The sequence below is a fragment of the Panulirus ornatus genome, chromosome 40 (genome assembly GCF_036320965.1).
Source record: "Panulirus ornatus isolate Po-2019 chromosome 40, ASM3632096v1, whole genome shotgun sequence".
Classification (NCBI taxonomy): domain Eukaryota; kingdom Metazoa; phylum Arthropoda; class Malacostraca; order Decapoda; family Palinuridae; genus Panulirus; species Panulirus ornatus.
Window position 1 is genome coordinate 10,043,519 of NC_092263.1, and position 22,330 is coordinate 10,065,848.

The following is a 22,330-nucleotide window of genomic DNA, read 5'->3' on the forward strand; positions in this document are numbered from 1 at the left end:
GTGTCCTTATTATTCATAATGGTAATATGCTGTAGTATACTTTGTATTAAAATGACACTTGAATACATGCATGTACTATAGTAGCCATTACATCAAATTATTTTGTCTTTCATTGCATAATTTTTCTACAGAAAATATTCCACTGGCAGGGTTCCAACGAATGTAACTAGCCTTCTTACATGGATGCTCAAAGGGAAATGGATTCACTTAAAGTCATAATGTCAGAGTCATGCTTTTCAGGAATGCAATGCCAATATTGAATGAGGCTCTGATGTAGTGTTACCCCAACCACATCACTGCCCTAGTCCCTACCTCTTTTAATTAAAAATGTCATATCCCCCTAAAGGAAAAATATTAAAAAAACATGAACATTGTGGAGGTATAGGGAAGTGAGATGGCTACTAAAGGAAAACAGACACTACCACACTGACTGAAAGCAACACAACTTTCATAGCCTATTAATTACCTGCAAAGAGAGGCACAAACACATTACTGTGCTTTAAATAATTTGACACACCCTTACAATATAAAGGGATACCTATCCATGATGAAGGTGGGTAATGGCAAAAGCAAGACCTACCTCTATGGCTAGAAAAATCTAGGGAAAGTGGGAAATTTGAGCTACTTACCGAGTCAAATTGGTGATGTCATGACCAGAGTGATTGTTGAATGGCTGTGCCAAAACTCTGGCAGACCAACTGGCTGACACACCAGGGCAGATGGTTGTTGATGGGTTAATTACAGTTAATTCCCATTATATTTGAGGGTTCTAACCACTTGCGAGTGTAGCACTCTCATCAGTCATGGGGCTTCCAACCACAGGATAGAAATGAATACTCTGTAAATATCTTAGTTTGTCAAATAAACAGCTTAGCTTTTATGTGAACATTTTTTACCACTTGAATACTATCCTGTGATCCCAAACATCTAATCAAAAGATTAATCCAACAATTTTTCCTAAATACAGAACATAATTACCCATCTCCTCAGTTTTTAGAAGGAAGAGCTAAAATGGTTTTCATCAGTATTATTTTTTATTTAATTTCATTCTATTAAAAAAATACACAATATGAAAATGACAAAGCACAGGCATGTTATTCTTTCTTGGTGCAAAGTATATAGAGAAGAGCCAATCTTGCTTTGACCGATCAGGGATAGAATCACCATTTTGATTTCTTAGCAATTTATCAACATCAACAAATTCCTATTCACAACAGATAAATGATATCAATCTACCTTAATGAAAATCTAACTTTCACTAAATATTAGAAATCTTCCATAAAATACAGTACCATTCTTCTCAGTCCCAGCTGTATCCTCATTTACACTATAACTAAGTCTTATGGGTAATTTGTAGATAAGGTACTTACTAATTTTGGAAACTGTGATCAAAATGACAAACAAGACTGAAATTGGGGTTTTATAAAGTAATGTTAAAAAAGATCCACATTCATCTAATTACTTCATGATAATAATCACCAGCAGAAAATGTAAGCACTTTAAAAACTCAGAAAAACTCATCTTCCAAAATTAATACAGACCCGATTTTTATGGGAAATTTTGTAAAAACATCAAACGAGAGCATTTCAGTAAATAAGACATATAATTACTCAACGTCTTATTTACTGATGGTCTTATAAACATATTCCTAACAGCTTGACTTACACAAGAATGATATTAGTCCAGACATAATTGATACCTATTCAGTGAAGCATAATCAAAGTTTTGTAGCACCATTTTCTATCTGTAAATGTTATAATCATTACTGTAGATGGTAGAAACTTGGATCATTAATATTACTTGAGTGGCCTGCAGGCCTTCACATCCTCTCCTCCCGGTCCTTACAGAGAGCAATTCAAACTATGCTGCTAAGTTGTTCCCTATGGTCTCTATCTATACCAAACAAGCCTTTCCCTGCGCATGAAAACAGGCTGGCTCACACACAATTTTTTCCCAAATGCTGTGGTAGCTGTATCTCCCTAAACATCAGTGTTAAGAATGAACAGTTACACTCAAAACACCTGGCAAAGAATTCTGCAACTTGGTTTAATGGTCCATGGCACATATCTACAGACTAGAGCTTTGTTTTCTGAGAACATGCCTTTCATACACAGTGGTTAGTTAGGTTATGTTCAGAAAACCAATGCTTGATCCAATGGACAGTTGCTCACTCTACTGACGGTCCATGCCACATTGAGAGTTTTCCTGTTCAGTCACAGTTACCTCTTATGATCCTCTTCATGAGGCAATATACCATCAAATCTAGCAAACAACTGTTTCCTGAACACATCCACACTTCTACAGGATGCTCAGTCACCTGTTGAAAGAACTGTTTGCAAAGAGGCTTGAATTCTCGCTAATAAATAGTTTCTAAAATAAATACAAAAATAATCATTCTGTATCAAAAGAAAATACTGCACAGTGAGAGAGATTAGACGATTTGTGAACATTTTGAGAAGCTGCACATGAAATGCTGATGAAATCAATGACAGACATAAAAAACTTCATCAACATTTAAGTGGTGGGTCCAAAAAGTTCCTAACAATACTAGGTAGACTGCTAACCTAGAAAAAAAATCTGAGTTGCCAACAATGGCTTAACTTGATTTCAATTTGCATATCAGTTTGTACAATTAGTAACACTGGACTGGATATGCTGTTAAGATGTTTAAGGAAAGTACAGTGCTCAGGGGTCGATATAGGTATAGACAAAGAGTAATTAGATGTAAAACTTTACATCACCTTCAGAGAAATGACTGCTTTGTCATAGATACCCACACTACATATGCCACCAACGATAACACAGTAGTATTTTCAATCAATCCTTAAGGTTTATTTACGCTGTAATAGCCATACACAACCAAACAGATCAATGCTACATTCGAATGTTAGGTCCCTGCTGGGGGTAAAGGTGGATGCAAAAATATGTGAAGAGGTAGAATAAGATATGTTTAAACCATACAAAATAAAAGCATTCTCCCACAGGTCTGAACTCTATTGAAGGAATATAATTTCACAGAAAGGAAAGCTTACATAACAAACTACCACTAAAATTGGGTAGATCTTACTTGACTAAAACAATGAATTAGAACAGATTGATGTCAAGAATTTAATGTCTCAGTTATCCAACAAGCACAATTTTAAACATTTGAAGTGCTCTTCAAAGTTCTCCTTTACTATTTACTCAAGATGATATACATCTCTATGCAATGGTGGTGAAACACATTCTCCACTCATGAGATACCAGTTCAGTTTCATGGATGATATTAACAGAAGAATATTTGCAATGTGTACACAGGAGATATTACTCTGTCACATCAGTTAGATAACCCTATATGAATCCTTCTCACCTGGGAGATTACCATCATATTACATTTGAGAAAAGGCATAAAGTATTGTTTTTTTTGGTCTTAAAAATGAACAAACATGCCTGAATGACAATTCATACACTGCATACACATTCTTTCTCAATAAACCTAAAAAAATATCTGAAATAATTTTCTGAAAAAAAAAATCAATGAACTGATATTTACACACTATTAGTATGAAGTTTTTAAATTTCAAAGTGAAATAAAAAATTAATCAAACTAAAAAATCATAAATATATACAATGACATCAGTGATGATGGTATGCAATCCTGTTTTATGATCACGCACAAAGACAACAGTAATTCATTTTAAGTACATGCCTCTGAAGTTTGAACCCATCTTAAATTTCATTGTTGAATACAAAAACTGCAAAGCTCAAAAACAAACTTGTCTGCTCACATGTACATGTACAATCCTGAGCATTTCTAAAGAAAAATCACCTATTGCTTATCCAACCAAGCGAGGGAGTATTTGCTAAATACTTCAGTAATGTTTTTGAATCTTTATCAACACTCAGTTTTTGACATTTTCCTCTCCATGGTAAATTTAACAATGTTTAAAGATGCTTCACTTCACTTCTTACAACAGGTAAGGTTAGACGACTATTGCCTGCAGCACTTCTTAGTGTGTGGCTCTATACCTGTAATAATAGCTAGCTTATGTGAACTGTACAACCATTAAAGAAATAAAATAATTATCTGGAATTTCTAATGATATGGGATAAGTAATTTTCAAATACAAAATGTCATAACAATAAAAGTTACAACTAAACTTAGTGTGTTTTAGACATACTGTTCCACTACACAGATCTCAATAGACCTCAGTTTATTCCCCTTTTTTGTACATGTAAAAAACAGTCTAGTACACTGTCATTGTGATGACTTCAATATCATCAATAGACAGCAAAGCGGAAGAGTATAATAGGTTTGAGAAGTTTGGAAAGCAGTTCAGAAAAGTCACAGCAGAAAAATGTGATGATTTGACAGAAAGAAAATTGATTATAAGTTGGCAAAGGTAGATGAAAATTTAAGGGATTTCTTCTAAAAAAAAAAAACTCTTTCATACAAAATGAAATATCAAACCTTAAATCACCTCTACTAGTTGGTCCGGATGATAAATTTCAAAGGCTGAAATTTCAAGGTAAAAGCTAAACTCATATCTATGCACCCATGCTTAAGCTTTAGGAATGCTCTAAGATAGAATCTACGAAAAAAATTTGCCAAACCATCTGTTGTATGAGAAACTTCAGCACAATCTATTCTGTTGTACTGGAATGGGAATACTTTATAAAACATGAAATTTTGTGAACTATGATATATGAATAATAATACCTTCAAGCACAAATCACCCAAGTGAATGTGCCATTCAGCTCTTCAAATATCTTTACATTATCCTCTAAAAAAGTTTCCCTCAGAATTACTTAAGACGGGGACACATGACATCTGTCAGAATAGCCTTCTTGAAATGGGTTGGAGTCACCAACAACACATCATAGTCCTAGGTCCTAAGACCCACGTAAATGACTTGCCAGAGGGATTAAATTCATATCTGAACATGCATCCGGATCATGATAAGATCATGAAGGAAGGAAACAACAATGAGGATTATATCACTTTACAAGGATAGCTACACAAATTCTGAAGTTAGTTTGGCACACAGCTGACAAAATTCACTGAAAGTAAATTAAACATAAGGACGATGGAATGCACCCAAAGATGGCATCAATAGTTTAGCAGAAAACAAGCAGCATGGATCTGTGCGAGAGGTGCTTGGGACGCAACAGTGTGCCAAACCTATAGCCATAGCTCCATCTTAGGAGATCTGTAAAGGAGAGAAACCATTTGCCAGCAAGTTGCATATAAATAATAGTCGAATAATTCCGCAAACCATTCAACATACGTATATTAAGCCAAAACTAGAATATGCTTCTCTAGCTTGTTGCCCATACTAAAAGAAGCACAATATGGAGGGCAACAAAGATGGTACCAGAATAAAGACAGTGGAGTTATGGTTAGAAGTTAGATGCTATAAATTTGCCTACTAAGGAAATGAAGACTAAATGGTGCCATAATCACAACCTTCAAATTCCTAACTCAGCGTATGGAAGTCGACAGTGGACAGTTCTGCAAAAGCTATAGGGACAGAGCACCCAGGATGGTTACAAGAAATTAAGTAATGAAGTATATATCATAGCATCAAAGTAGCAAATGAATAGAGCAAAAGATGATTTTGTGAATGATGACAAGATGTAAACGCTTAAAACTCGTGTGATATGAGGAAAGTTCAGAAGATGAATTTCCACTAGTGAGTAAAACTCCCTACCTGTCCTGGATAAATACCATACATACATACATGCACATACAAAATGACAGAAGAATGCGAGTCCAAAATATGATATTAAGAAACTTTTAAAAAAAGATGTAAATAAGTAGTATTAGAGCGCAAGAGAAGAGGCTAAATGGAAAAAACCAGAATAAAATTGTAAATGTGGACTGCATATAAGTAAAAAAGTAATACGAAGGTACAGAAATTAAAAGAGATGAGGCCCCACAAAAGCAGATCTCCATTCCAGTACAGTACAAGAGATGGGGCCCCAAAAGTGTAAGATTCCCTTCCATACAGTAGATGAGATGAGGCTTCACAAGTGTAGAACTCCCTTCCTCTACAGCAAAAGAGATGGGGCTCTATAAGTGTAGAATTCTCTTCCCATACAGTAAGAGATAGGACCTAACAAGTGTAGAACTCCCCACACAGTACAGGAGCCCCACAAGTGTGGAACCTCCTCCCTGTATAGTACAAGAATGGGGTTTCACATGGGTAGAGCTCCCTTCTCGTGCAGGACAAGATACTAGGCCCAACAAGTGTATAATTCTCTTCCCATGCAGTACAAGAGATGGGACCCCACAAGCACAGAACTCCCTTCCCATACAGTACAAGAGATGGGTCCCACAGGTGCAGAGCTCCCTTCCCATACAGTAAAGAAATGGGGCCCTGCAAGTGTAAAACTCCCCATACAGTAGAAGAGAGGGGGTCCTACAATTGTAGAACTCGCTTCCAGCACAGTAAAAGAGATGGGGTCCCCACAAGTGTAGAACTCCCTTCCCATACAGTATAAGAGATGGAGCCCCACAAGTGTAGAACTCCCTCACCATACAGCAAAAATATATTATACACTCTTTGACATAGGGAGATGAACCAAGCGTGCACTCCCATCAAAACTGTATATCTTCAACAAGACTGCTATTACAATCTTTTAACAATCTCAAAAATCAGAATGGTTATAACAGAGAAAAAATTAAAACTTAGGACATCTTAACAATACATAACACATGACATCTATTTTTCTACTTTTTTTGTGCTTGTTGGAATACAATGAGACTTGCACACATGAACAAAGTTGACTCATAATCATGAGACATGCCAATGCTTTATGACATACATAATGTATCTACTACCCACGACTACACAAATCACATTTTAACATTCTCTTACAGCTTCACTAATGAATATGTCCTCAGTCAGTTCACAGTCCTAGAGTAACCATTCAGAACGCTTTTACAGTCTGTTCAGCCTTGTCTGTTCAGTATTACGCCAACAGTAATGAATGCTTGTTAAGCTGCTTGGTAGTTTTCTCAACAACACAGAACAACAGTACATTCGCTTCACAATGTTTTGGCATCAATGCCAAATGCTTATTAAGTGGGTTCAATCTTATGTCATCATTAATAAATGTTCATTGAGTTAGCTTAAAGTCTTATGCTAACTGTACTGAATGATCACACCAATGGTGAGGAATCAATTATACTTTAAATATGGGAGTCGAAAAGTGATAAACATCCTTTAGTGTCTGCATGACTGGCTATTTGTCATGAACATGCAAGTTCTGTTGCATATTTGGCTAGTGTACGTTTCACATTTGCTTAGAGACAAGCTGAGGGGATCTCCTGTCCATCTTCCTACTATTTAAGTTTAGCACAAAAGTATCTTTGATCAACAGGGACTCATTATGACTACCAACTCTATGTAACAATTAGCTGCTAATTATGACTGCCACCTCAATGTGAGGAGCAAAGGTTACCTCTAATCACCACTACTACGCAGTCCTTTGGGGTCAATTATGATCAACATGCTAATGTGACTAAAACTTCTGAAAGCACTACATAATGCTTATATGATCATTTCATAGACTTCTGACTGCACAAATGAATGCATGAATAGCGTGAGCACATTCTGGTAAAACTAACGAATGCTATAATAGTAAGTTCAGTCTTTCGTCAACACAAACAAATGTTCATAAAATCAGTTCAATGTCCTGCCATCACAATTCAACGTCTGTATCACTGGTTCAAAGTCTTTTTGAAAGCAAGAAAAATACACTTTGAGAAAATCTTGTATGATGGGCATACTGCTTATTAGATTTGCCAGATTATATTTTTCTAACCCAACTCATAATCTTTTATAGTTTTTATTTCTGTCTCAGCACATCCTCATAAAGAATGTGTATCATAATGATAAAACAATCCTCATGTATTCGATAAAAAAATTATCTACCAAGCAATCGAGTCTTTTTCAAAGTTCATGTTACAGATAATAATCTTATGGTATGCAATGCATTCAGCAATAAAAATCCAACACTACATCATGCATCAAAATACTGACATACATAAAACAGAATATCGGTACCCATAGACCCCCAGCATCACCTCCTTAACCTGTTAGATATGAATCCAACCTACACCATACTGTCATCTCAAATGATCAACCACTCCCACTCAAGAAAACAATACTAGGCATCACATACAATCTACAAATGAATTGTAGCCCCATATCACAAACATCATCACATATTCTAAACAAACAAACTGACAACAGTCTTGGAAAAGAAAGAGAATTCATCACTATCTTCCGCATGCAACCTATCCATATCATTCTCAGTTAGGCCTCACCTGCTTGGTCAACCATCACCCTTTCAAGAGCAGACATTGTTAAATTCCAAGCCATCCTAAACAAAAGGACTTGGAACAATGAGTGATGCTTAACGACTGAGCACTTAACACCAGCAAAAGGAAACAAAAGTAGTACTAATGCAATCCCATCTTACCATGCCGGGTGCCCACTTTCATGCAACAGTATTAGCCCCCTCCTATCCGAGCTTCTACTTAACCCATTAACCTTTGTGCTGCAATAAAAGGCTCAACACGTCAACTCTACACGAAGATCCCTCCTCACCCTCAGTGAATACATTCACACTAAAATTAACCAACAAACACTAAATAACTGGCCCTTCAACTCAAACTTGAACTCCATTCTACCAGCCATACACTCATTTACAACCGCATGCTCCAAACAAACAAGTCACACTTGCAAGCCTGTGCTCTAGGCACCATACATTTCTTCAACCAAACAAGCAATCATTTAACATACCAGAGTTCCTCATCAACAAGGTGTAACTTCCATAACCAAGACAATGAAAATCTACTTCTTAAATGCCCTGCACTTACCCCATCCAGACAAAAATGCTACATCACCATACTTCATGACCTGTGGTCCTGGCCAGTGGATGTGGCCAACTGCCTGGACATGTAGCCAACTGCCTGGACACTATATGAACCTCACAAAATTGGTTGTGTTGTTGTAAATTTCAGGGTTCAATGCATCCATCCAATTAGCCTTAATCAAAAGTAACTCCATGAGAAGCATGAGTAACTCAATACAGAAGAAACCGCTCCAGGATGGTGGACCTGGCCAGGTCCCTAGTCCTTATGATGCAACCAGAGGCAGGCTTTGCCATTACTGCCTTCATGCAACCCATCACTCCAATTCATATGTTACATAAAAAAAAATAACTACACTTGTGTCCTGATTTTACGTGTTTTCAATTCAATTTGCATAAGTTGCTGCTTATCTAAAGAATCAATAGTAAAACTCTCTAATTCATGTGGCCGTTATCTTAAGAATCACACATAGAAGTATAATATTCACATGGGCTGCTAAGCTGGGGCACACATCTCTACCAAAGCATTGGGGTTCACTAGATCTTCCATATACCACCCATTTTCTCCATAATGTTTGCAGATATCTCGATAATCATTAGTTCATGCATTTGGGAAGAACCTACCAAAGAGAATCATTTAGAAAAAAACAAACAAAATACACAATTTACTATATCATTTACTGAATATCATCTGAATGTTTCGAACCAAAGGCAGTCATGAGTGTTCTAGCACTAAGACTTCCATCATTTTCACACTTTCTACCCTGCATTTTTCCGGAATACAAAGATAATCACTAATTTGTGTCTTACATAATCTATTATATCATTCATTGATCATCACTTAAATGTCTTAAACTTTTCTGATCTTATGAGCAGCATGCACTTCAAGCATAAAAAATTTCTCATGGTAGTGTATAAGAAGCATTAAGAAGAAACACAGACTGGTATATGGGACTTAATTGCAGATGGAGGCCTATATCTTTAATGTACAAGCCACAACAGCTAGAACGTGGATGAGATTAAATGGGGACATTGTTTGTGTGCTCCTGGACCTACCCCACTGAAGCTAGAAACAATAGAATTTTTTTTTTCAAAGTTAAAGGCAGTGAACAGATTGCACATGCAAGTCTACCAACTGCAGACTAGTGTAGTCTTGGCAAAGCACATGATATCTAACAGTAGCAATGCCTAAGCCAAATTTTCTCTTAAGTACAGCACTGTGCGTCTTACTTGATACCACACTATCACAATGACTCCCAAATCAAAAACTAACAGTCTTTATTCTATAGGAAAATTATGAATGGCTATAGACATAAAAGAATTGTAAAGATCTGGGTAATGGATGGTGGTAAATACAAAACATAATCAGCAAACTGGAGCATTTCTCACGAATGTGACCCAAGGAATGAGAAAAACTATGGATTTAAGGCAACTATTATCACCTCCATCACATATCAGAAAAAAGAAATCAAGGGACAATGCACGAAATGAAGAATTAGATTAAATATACAGATTCCTTTCTAAATTCATTCCTAAGAAGATATCATCTCAGAATCCTTTTACATAAACACAATCATGACATACAAAATGTATGACACACGAGGAATGCAACTGTCTAACTGTCATTTACACTTGGCAGCAATCATTTCAATTAGGTGTCCTAGTTTTGTCACAAGTCACTTATAATTCACTATAAGGGCATAAAATAACTGGCTTCTACATATTAACAGTTATAATCTATAAAGAGCACCAAGTGATCTTTAACTGTCCTGCAGAAAAATGATCAGTAATTCATAGCTGGTAAGTTCAAAGTCCAGCCCAACAGATAATACTAATAAAACAACCCCAGGTTAACTACATTTGAGTTACTCCATACACAAGTTTGTGACTCTCAGTTGTGATTTTAAACAACCTCCTTTCTTAAACTTTTACGGGAGCACAATACATTAAGTAAATCATGGTAAGAGCTATTTAATAATTTTGTTCATTAATATTACAAAAGCCAAATTACTAGGTATACTTTGAACACTTCTAAATGTGAGGTAACTTAGTAATAATGAAAGGTTTGAGTGAAAAGTACAGTGCTCTCTCCTTTTAGATAACCCAAATTCAAGATACACTTTGTCTCCATTTCAATATGAGTATACGATAACCATGTAACACTACATGAATTTATGCCAATGATACCATAAGGATGGCTTTCATGGTAAACTATTACATTAAATACAATCACTTTACCTTTCACTCAAATAAATTATCTAAACATGAGATACATGTGACATTTATGTGAATTCTTAAAGAAGGTTGGAAAGAGGCTTGGGAACATACAATGGAAGACTCAAATCAGACAGATAATCTGAAAATATTATGATGACTTCAAACGAAGCTGAACAAGAATTAATCATGGTATTGAAAAGTGAACCAAGCGCTTATAAACTTGAAGTCAGAGGAAAGTTACAGTGAGGATAGTTTTACTGATCTCCAGGTACATTATGATGAAGTATAACATAGTTCAATTAACTGCATAACTTACCAGTAATAACTTATCAAGGAGATACCATGCACCAGCTGGTCTGTTGATATGACTCACGATAAATGGCAGTTGAAAACTGGGGATAACAAGGGGCCCTTGTTACAGCTACAGGATTCTCATCAACATTCTTCACAAACCATTCAAAACCCCAAAGTACAACAAATGAGTACTTCTCAACCTTGACCAAACATTAATGATCTCCTACTTCATACAGTTCCTCACACTTCTGTAGCAACTTAAGAACAGGGTTTATATTATAAGGGAAGAGGTTTTTGGACACCAGACGGTCAATGGCAAAACGAAGACGGATCAGAACGGTCATGACCTCTTCCAGTTGACGACCACAGTGGGATGCAAACTCATGCCAGCTGCGGCGAATAAATTTGAGGTAGCGGAGCAAGTAAAGGAGGAAGGATGTCTCGTTAGATACTAAAAGATCAAGGAGCACATCATGTTCCAAGTAGATGGTCTCGAGGAACACAAGGAAGGTGGTGTGAGGGTTGACACACGCATGAAGTTCTGGTTGCTGCCTGAAACATCAAATAAATCATTATAAACACCATTACCTCCTTCACCACTCTGATCTTCAAATACTTTATCAAAATATCCTCATTTTTGTCCTTTCACATGAAAATTCTTTAACTCCTAATTTCCCATAACGTACCATCTTTGTCATCTCTTTTATTTTAGTGACCCCTTCATAACACTGCAAAATGTCCTCACCTTTTAACTGTTCATTCTTCAATGCACTCACTCTGATAATTACTTTCACACCAACTTGTTGGAAAAGCATCTCAGCTGTTTCTAATCTACAAATCAATTTGTTGAGAAATCGTGTTCCATAAGCCATTTCTTTCAGCTACATCATTCATGCACATAATTTTTCATGTTCTAACACCACACCAGCCCCCACAGATAAAAAATATCACATATATACAGTAACAGTTTTTGACAGTGTGATGTGCCTGTTAATATACAGGTGGCACAAAAGTTAAAATAAATAGCATTTAACAAGAAAGCTGACAGAAAGTAGTTCATTTCTTATAATTCAAAGTAATCCACCTCCTTATCACTTTACATATGAAATACAAGGTACTTTTAAGTCATACTGAATCAAAATGAAATCCTATGCCTGCAACAAAATAATTAAACAGTTTTTCTTATATAACTCAACAGTATAAAATCTTTAAATCAAAAAGCATAAGAGTAAGAGGGAATGTCTTTTTTTCCATTAATCTTTAATTCTTTATATTTTCGTCAACGAGGAAATGAACTATTTCCACACAAAGGCTTTGACTGAGGAAAACTAACCTATTTCTATACATTACTCTTATGACGCCCATATATTTGTAGAACCATGCTTTCACTACACTATTCAGCTATGTGTGATGAAATTACAGCCACAACAAATATCTCAGGGGTATGGGTACAGCTGACATCAAAAGCTTTGGAAATAGCAAGGGATACGGTACATTTTCAAATAGAAGGCGAATCTTGAGATGGACCTAGATCTTTTATATCAATATTTCCGTCAAACATTTTCAGTATTACCTACAACTTTTTTACGATCAGCAGGCCATTAAAGGATTATAGAAGTCACACAGACTCTGTCAGATTGCTATGGCAAGATATTCATGATATCAATTGTTAAAAGCTGGTTTATTTCTTAAGTTTACAATCTTTCATAAACTATGATATATCTAACTAATAGAAGCAAAAAAGTGATACAGTTTCAGAATTCCCAGCACCAGTTCCTTACTACTGGGTATGTTTAGACCTAAACCTAAAAGGTTCTATGCTTTCACAATGTAAAACATCCCAGCAGTGTTCTAATGTATTTCTGTGGCATCTGTCTGGCCACAAACTTTACAGTTCAGTCAGCCTTTTTCCACCATCTCAACAAGGTGACATGCATTCTCCTTCCTAAACATTTTATTTGCACACCATCGGTACGCCTTTTAATGTTAAAGATGCAGCCCTTGGCCCCACAGTGGCTAGCAAGTTAAAATCATCATAGTAGGAGTTTTACTGATTTGAGGGCAAGATAAAGCTATACATTACCTGATTCGAAGGCCCAGGCCAGTGAAGATGTCTAAGCCACAGACCATAGACTCAACTAGCCAATCATCTTGATCAGCAAAGAGCCGCACCATCCACTCTGCCATCGGAGCTTCAGGATGGAAAGGCAACTTGGACTTCACAAAATCATCTACTTTGCGGATTACTTCTCTTAAACTACGTTCAATTATGGCCATATCTACATCTTCTGATCCTGAGCCACCAGACCGTGAGGAATTCTCAGATGAAGAATCACATCGAGTTTCTTTCACTGTAACTGCTATAGCTTTCAAAACAACTAATACCACCTTGTGAAGTATTGTTCGGTCACTCTGGTCTGTGCCACTCGTCGTTCCTGAGCTGGGCCCAGCACTGGTGTCCATAGTGGAGCCTTGAATTGGTTGTGATCTGTTTCCCGCTGACCCCCCACAAGGCACACACTCCAGAAATCTACGATCCTTAACTGCACGGATCAGGAGGTGGGCCAAGGTACAGGGCTCCTCTGCTAACACGTCCTGGAGGGCCAGCGTACTCCCATAACACAAGACCTCGTTGTAGAGATCAAGAACTTTACGCCAAACTACGGTATGAGTGTGGCGTGTTAGTGGAGTCATGAGGCGTTCTAGTCCTGAGTAAAATTCTTTTGTATCAGTCACTGACAAATTTGCTTTCACAGATATTAGAGACTCCCACAACGTTAAAAACGACACAATAACATGTTCTCTTTCCACAGTAAACTCATTCACTAGCTGCGTTAATCTTGCCACTAAAAGAAACCATTTACAGTCAAGCTTCTTGGTAGCAATGTACTTGACTTCATTTGCCCCCTGAGTGTCAGCAGGTGTCAAAGTAATCTTTGCACACTCCGGGGGCTGGGCTGACTCTGAATCAGTTCCCTCTAATGGATGTTCATCTAAGTCTTTCCACTCAATGACTCTCCTAACAACTTCAATCGAATGACCAACCTCTATCAAGTTGGTTGACAAGGCCAGGTTGTCCACAAGCTTTTCCAAAACCATTTCACATGCTCGACCACGCAACATAAGAAGGAGAGAAGAGAGGGCACGAGAGGCAGAGTAGCTGACGTACTTATCCTCTGAGGCCACAAAGCCAAAGAGAATATCCAGCACCGCCCCTTCATTATCTGCACCAGCTGCTACTACCTCACTGATACGAGAACATAACACACCTCGACTCTGCTGTCGTAGAGATACTTCAAAGAACAAGGTGAGCATGCTAACGTACAGTAGTGTTTCATCTCGCAGCCGCAACATATGGGCCACAGGGTGTGCAGAAAAGCAGTCATTGCAAACAGCCAGTGTGTGAAGGATGTCAGGCAGCTGCAGTGAACACAGGCATTTGCGGATTAGCTGGGCATGGATGATCTCTAGGTATCTCCTTGGCAGCAGCTGCCCCCCACTGTCATCCCCAGAGGGGGGCAACTTTGCCCTTTTCTGCTGAGGCTCTACCATTTTCACATGGTTCTTGGTGATCACTTCACACCAGCATGATTTCTGTATCTATCCTGAGTTCTGAGAAACACAAGCACTGGTAGCGGCCGCATGTGGGCAACCTCCATAGCACCAACTTGGAGCACCTGTATACCAGTGCATGGAGGCCCCAGGCTCAACTTCCTCCTCTGTTGTGCTTGGTGGACATGACAAGTAAGGGGTCAAAGGTCATAACCCCTCACTTCTACATACAAATATACCCATTGGGATCTGGTCTCCAGCAGCCTCCATGGGCTATCTTGAGGGAGCAGTCAGAATATTCTGAAAGAATAAAAAAGCCCATTAACTTTAACACCTTAGGCAGAAAAAAAGTTTAAAAAAAGTCAGCTAACAATTACAAATAGTGCCAAAATATGCTAAAACTTATTCAAAAATATTACTAAAAATGGGAAATTTTATATATGGCAAAATTTGAAGAAAACGTGGCTTACTTTGAGGACAACTGTATGAGGAGGGTGCTGAAAGTAAAATATTATGTACTTTCAGAAAAAGTTAGAATGTCACTGGGTAATATCAGTTTGAATGGTTTAAAACTGGAAGCTGTGGACGAGTCTGGTTTTTCAGTGAATAGGACAGCAAGGAGGGTGTGGAAATCTTACCCTAAGAGTACAGAACAGTCTTGCAATTAACGAAAATTGGAGGTGTACTGAAAGATTTGACAAACAGAAAGAATTTAGCAAAATGTGTGTTCAAAAGTTTGCAGAAAGGAAAGCTTGTCCCAACTGTGATGTCTGGCTTTGAAACCCAAGCATATATAGGTCAGGGGAAAGATAAAATTAGAACAATAAGGATGAACAACTTCTGTGGTACTGTATAGCTGCCATTAGATGACATCTGGTAGATCTCCAATGTATCACACAATTGCAAAGTGCATCAAAAATAATATCATCATTAATAATAATAACAATAATATAAATAACATAATTTTTTCACGATTGCTATTTTCCAAGTTAGTGAGTTTGCACCAGGAACAGATGAAGAAAGGCTACATCCTCTCACAGTGAAATGCACCGAAACCACAGTTCCCTATCCACATCCAGGCCCCACAGACATTTCCAAGGTTTAACCTAGATGCTTCACATACCCTGGTTCAGTCCGTTGACAGCAAGTCAACCCCAGTATGCCGTACCATTCCGATTTACTCTCTCCCTTGCATGCTTTTCACCGTCCTGCATGTTCAGGCCCTAACTGCTTACCATCTCTTTCACTCAACCTTCCAACTCCAATTTGGTCTCCCTGTTCCCTCCATTTCCCTCTTTGTCAGTCATTCCTCACTCATTCTCTCCATATGTCTTAACCATTTCAGCACGGGCTCTTCAACTCTCTCAACCTTACTCTTCTTATTACTACACCTCTCTCTTACATTTTCTTTATTTACTTAACCAAACCACCTCATACCCCATGATGTCCTTAAACATTCCAGTTTCAACACATCCACCCTCCTCAGAATAGCCTTATCTATAGTCTGTACCTTACATCCATAATAATGAAAAAAATTCACAGTAAAATTCCCAAAACTTATACTTGTATCTTTGACACCCTTTCCCTTTGGGAACTCCTTCAAAGGGGTGGCCATGGTAAAAGAGTCTCCACAATTGTTGACCCCTAGTGCCATTTTTTTGCTTTTAGTGCCTCATCTTTAACCCGGCCACTGGCAGAGGGCAACGCTAGCACAGTAATTGCTGAGGCTCCTACCCGATATTCCTATCAGAAGTTACCCAATATTTTCATTCTCCTTCAAATTCTGTGATTTTTTTCACCCACAGACAATTATTTTTCATCATTTCTAAAGTTTAGTGTCCCATGGAAACCACACAATACAGCCCAAAGGTAACCTCTCTTCGCAAGGTAATGTATGGATGCCATAGGTAATGCCATTAAAACCTACGGCAATCTAACATAAACAGGTGAGGTTTCAAAGAGTCATATCCACTGAAATCAGAAATTCAAGCATACATGACTCTTTTGAAACAGAAATTCTGAGGTAAAGTAAATGATAGAAGCATATGGAATCTTAATTCCTGTCAATAATGGTAAGAGAAAAAAAGCTCTATAGAAAAAAATCTTACAGGAATTCAATTTGAGAATTCACAATACCTAAAAAGTGCCCTTGTTCATAGTTAATAAAAATTGCATAGTGGTTTGTTAAGCTACTGCCAAGAGAATTTTGTTTGCAAAACAAACTAGATGGATGTTGCATGGAACACTACCGTCACTAGCATTGAAACGATTACATGGAAATATTCTTGCGAAAATATCAAAATTGCCTATTTCAAATTCCACAGCCAGGTTTAGCATTTATAGAATGAGCATAGCTCAAGCAGAATCCACACCTGAATTATGGTCTTGTACCACTCAGTTATTCAGATGCTGGGGAAACAAATGTTAAACGTATACAGTCTGATGTATCTGGCCTGACCCATAAGGGCAAGGTGAAATGCACCTCAATAAATCAAGGTGTGACTCCTCATGAGTGTCTGATATGCTATACAGCACAACAACAAAGCAGGAATGGATAATACTCACTTTCCATGGGGCCTGTTACAGGCAAAATTTCTGACATGAAATTAACAATTTCAAGTCTGCAAGAAATATGAATGTAAATCTAATTCTCTGTGACCCATTACCAGGGCCTGCTGACATGGCCACAGGATATCACCCAGAGAATTTCCCCATATTAGTATGGTAATATCCTTCTTTAGTGACACTACAACAACTAACCTGCATTAGTTGCATTCTGCTGAATGGAAAATACAATAAAAGCTACGAGATGTCAATAATGTAGGATCTCCTGAAGATTTGTAGTCCCCCATTCCCCCCTCTCAACACTTTTCTTTGCTCAGTTAAGATATTTCAGATTAGTTTAAGTTTGTACTCTAAACTAACCTGACCAAATCTGACTTCATATTGCCTAGAAAATGTGGGTGGGTGGGTGTATGTGTGTGTGTGTGTGTGTGTGGAGGGGGGGGGGGTTGAGGATCTTTAGGTGATCCCTAGTGGTGGTGGTGAAGCAGTAATTCTATTCATATCACAATACCATAAATCGACACTTTAACTGCACTTGAAATATCCTCGATCATCTTACAGTAGGTCTATAATTTGCATCACGTCTGAGTTCCAGTTATCTCTAGATATGTATGTACGAGTATTGATGAATGTAAAAGATTCCATTATAAGACTGAAGATATTACACATGTCATTTATATGTTTAGAATATACTTTCTCTTTTTACAGTAAGTGTGTTAGCTTCTAAGCCTTATTTTTCATAGCAACACCTACTGTAGCCACACATACAACATAATCAAACCTAAAGTTTCGATCAATACAAAATATAAAGAGGTCCTTGGCTTCTAGGGGAGGTCATGTGAGGTTTATCATAGATTCTGCTGATTTCTAAACATGTACCATCACTTTTACAATACATTATCCCATATTTTCCCTGATCTTCATAGCCCTCCCCACTACTGAGTGACTTCCTATTGTTGGATTACAAATCGATACAACCACTCATGGCATCCATACTGTAATCTCCACACAATACACTACCAATGCAAAGTAACAGCAATTAGATTCCACAGTCGTATTCGTGGTGCCTCTACAGTAAAAAAAATATCTTTATAATTTAGTATGTGGAACATCTGTTTACTTCTCTCTCTGAGTCAAAAAAAACATTACTATTATTACAATCAAGCTACAAGGGCGTTCTATGGAACATGTCTGTCACCTGCAGTGGGCTGAATTCAAGGGAGAAAAATAGGAAAGGTTGGAAATATTATTCAAAAATATAAAAAAATCTATTTAATTCCATGGCCAAAAGTTAAGTTCCTGGTTAAACAATCTTATAGGGGGCCTAATTCTTGCAAAATCCTATCTAGAGTTGTCGCTTTTAAGTCAATAAATTTTTCAGGTGAGGAAAACAACTGTATAAATATACATTTTGACATGTTCGACCTGACCCTTACAGGTGGGATCAAATGCTATCCTATGATGGATAAGGTCAAACAGAACGATGGATGGACGGAAGAAAACAATGATGGACAAAGTGATCCTAGTCTACAATATCATGTAGGTAACACAAAAACAAAACAAAACTAAAGTGAAAATATTATATTAACCAAAAACATTTTAAGAGAAATGACACAAATTTATCATCAACTTCTATTGGGCATTCTGATTCAATGAAGCTCTTAAGTTGTTAAATTCATTAAAGCTATACAAGAAATTCTACTGCTGGTGACTAAAAATGTAAATAAAATTTGTAGTAGGTGTGTACCGCGTACAAGATGTACATAATACAATGATATAGCAAATTCCACCATTAAGAGGAAGACTAAGTTAAGGGTAACCAGGGTTCCAATAGAGATGCCAACTCAAAATTAACTGTCTTTCCAAATAAAAATACACCTTTCCCTGGTCACAACAAACAATATAAACCTTTCACTAACTGAATTAGTCATACAACACCCTTAGTGAGTAGCAATACTTTTACAGTTTACAATGTGAGGACTACAATTATTCACTCGCCATTCACATGTATGTACAGCAACAAATACAGTAAATTTGCCGTACTCTATTTCATGCAACAGATATGGCTAAGTCATCTTTTGGAATCTTATAATAAATCTCCATCCTGGGGACCCCCCCCCCATTAAGTTTTCAGGGCTTTGTCCTTTCAGGGTAGACGAATTCTATTAACTAAAAGTATAACACATTCAATGACATGATTTTTGTCAATGCTGTTGACAATACTAATTACTGAGCCGCTACGGTAAAAGAAGAACTTGCATTCACAGAGCCTCCCAACTAGATACAAGCTCATGCCTATGTATGCTATGTAAACTCTTGCTTTGTTAATCTGATAAATACTTGCTTGTACAAAAAATATAAATAAAAGGATTATTGCATGAAGCTTCATATATGAATGCTTAAAAATTATCTTTTTGACTACATAAATGTTCACAAAGCCCATGCTGCTGAGGCATACAGTAAACAATGATGGCACTCATATATTTCTACCACAACACAGTTAAAGAAGGTAAATCTTCAAGTATAAAGAAAGTTAGATCCGCTTTCCATTGATTCCATTAATCTTTGTATTTTTAATTGTGCAACATGAAATACAGCATTACTGATGAGGGTTATAGATATCAAAAAATATGTGTGGATTATTAACAAAAAGTACATGAAACATTTGTAAAAGATCTAATGAAAACCTCACCTAACCTATCTAGCAGCCGAGATATATCTCAAAGTTCTATATTATCGAAATATACCATACACACCATTGCTCAAGCATTGCGGCAGTTGCTGACAAAGGTTAACAAATGAACAACAGACTTAGAGGCCCTTTGTGCCACCATCCACCCTCATCACCAGCAGCAATTCCATGCAATCCCAACAGCAGACCATTCACTTATGGGGAGAGATTCCGACATTTTCACGGGTTCTGTTTATATTTTCTGAGTATTTTCACTACTTTCAATACAATTAACCTCAAATTTTCCCCTGAAATACACATATAGAAATACTTCGTAACTTGTCATATTCTCTAAACACCACACTACGACTGCAGAACAAAATCACACACTATCCACGGCTATTTCCAGCATGTGGGTAAGATGGTAATTTATCATGTAATGTTCAGACAACACGCAATAACACTGAAGTTGTCCACTGTTCACGTCCTCTCAATCCAGACATTAATACGTACGGCCCCTCTTTGAAAGAATAAATCAAGCGGGTGACAAAGACCGCTGAATAAAGACTAGTACAAATAAGATACAAATATTAGCAGAATAAAGACTTTTCTAAAAACAATGTAGCCTACAGTGCAGATAATAAATATGTCGAAATCAGGACGTCTGTCTCATCTTCGACAAAAAAAAGTAGCTAATACTCCCATCTCTGTCCACAGGTCATCCTCACACCCCCACTGTGGGCCACCATCACCCACCACCACACTACACATACCCACACGTCCCTCCCCCCTGGTCAAGGGGGGAGAGAGAGAGAGAGAGAGAGAGAGAGAGAGAGAGAGAGAGAGAGAGAGAGAGAGAGAGAGAGAGAGAGCAGTCACGTAGAAACACCCATCCTATACCATCATCCTCATCCTATTCCCTTGTTCAGACCTTCATCCTGGTGATAAATCCAGCCCTATCCACTAGGGCTCCACCATTAAACAAGTGCCACCTGTCGGCTGCCCTAGTCCTCATCCTACGCCATGGCTCATCATCCCACACTTCTCTCTTCTCTAGATCAAGTCTGAGGCTAATTTACACTCGTAATAACAATATGGAGGAGTGAGGGTTAAATGAATGAGAGGTTCCTGGCTCCACCTCACCAACCCCAGCACCAGGGGGTGGGTGGAAGAAGGGGGAAATCATCCACCCCCTTCCACCACCTGCAGAAGGAGTTCCCTGGCCACTCACCATTCCACCTGGTAGGATGGGACGAGTCCTCCACTCTCCTGTAGGAGGGTTAGATGATGAGGAGGTGTTCCCCCCCGGGGGTGATGATGCTCCTGCTGAGGCTCCTACAGACACACACACACAACAACACCCCTGTATTTCCCCCCCTGTTTTCACCCCAGCACACACTGACCCCAGGCCCGACACTGGACCCCAGTCTAGTCATGAACCCCAGGGGTGTCCTCCCCGCTCACCAGAACAAGGCTACGAGCACTGACTTGGGGTGTGTGGGGGTGTGTGTGAACCACCTTGTTCCAGGGGGGTTTTAATCACTCGGGGGATAATTGGGATGTTCACACACACACAGATCTCGGGGCCTCACCTCGCCACCCGACCCAACTGAGAGACTAAATTATAACCCACATCTCTTCCCTTCTTTATCTATCTCAACTCCAGCCATGGGCCTGGAAATCTATTCCAATGCGTGGCGGTATATGCCATTTTGCTGAATTAATGGAATTTGGAATTACGGGAAATAGAGAAAAAAACTGAATGTGGTTGGTCGTGGTTCTCCGCTGCATCCGAAGCGGTAGCCTGAAATAAGGTGAAAAAATTCGTTTCCCTCATATATCATGGCTTCATCACAAGACACAACATCAGAATAGGATGAAAATGGAGAGAAATACTTCATCTATCAGTTCCCAAGCTAGGAAAGGAGTTATTAAGGTAAATAAGCCATTAATTGGTGTCATGTTTGTGTGAGGGTGTGGGTGTGAGGTACACATCCGGACACGGGTACCCTGGGCTTGGTGGCAGGGGTAGCACCACACACCATTGTCTCTCCATTTCTATGCAAGTTACTTTAATAAACCCCCGTCCGTAATGACCTATGGGTGCTTTGGTACACGCTGATCATGACTTAATGACCCACATCCTCGCCCACGAGGCCATTAGAGGAC

At 38.2% G+C, this 22,330-nt stretch overlaps 1 protein-coding gene across 1 annotated transcript; it reads right to left on the reverse strand.

The window, feature by feature from the left end:
• Window positions 1-1,553: 1,553 nt before the first annotated feature.
• On the reverse strand, window positions 1,554-22,001 carry lin (protein lines homolog). Its single transcript, XM_071685461.1, has 3 exons — window positions 21,393-22,001; window positions 13,457-15,225; window positions 1,554-11,925 (listed from the first exon to the last, which is right to left on the reverse strand). The coding sequence occupies exons 2-3, from the start codon at window positions 14,923-14,925 to the stop codon at window positions 11,586-11,588; spliced, it is 1,809 nt and encodes a 602-aa protein (XP_071541562.1). The 5' UTR covers window positions 14,926-15,225; window positions 21,393-22,001; the 3' UTR covers window positions 1,554-11,585.
• Between the last annotated feature and the right edge of the window lie 329 nt (window positions 22,002-22,330).

Excerpts from the sequence above, each read along its gene's own strand:
- lin (XM_071685461.1), bottom strand. The coding sequence starts at position 14,925 with ATGGTAGAGCCTCAGCAGAAAAGGGCAAAGTTGCCCCCCTCTGGGGAT. Across the intron at positions 11,926-13,456 it reads GGCCTGGGCCTTCGAATCAG|GCAGCAACCAGAACTTCATG; the intron begins GTAATGTATAGC and ends TTGATGTTTCAG.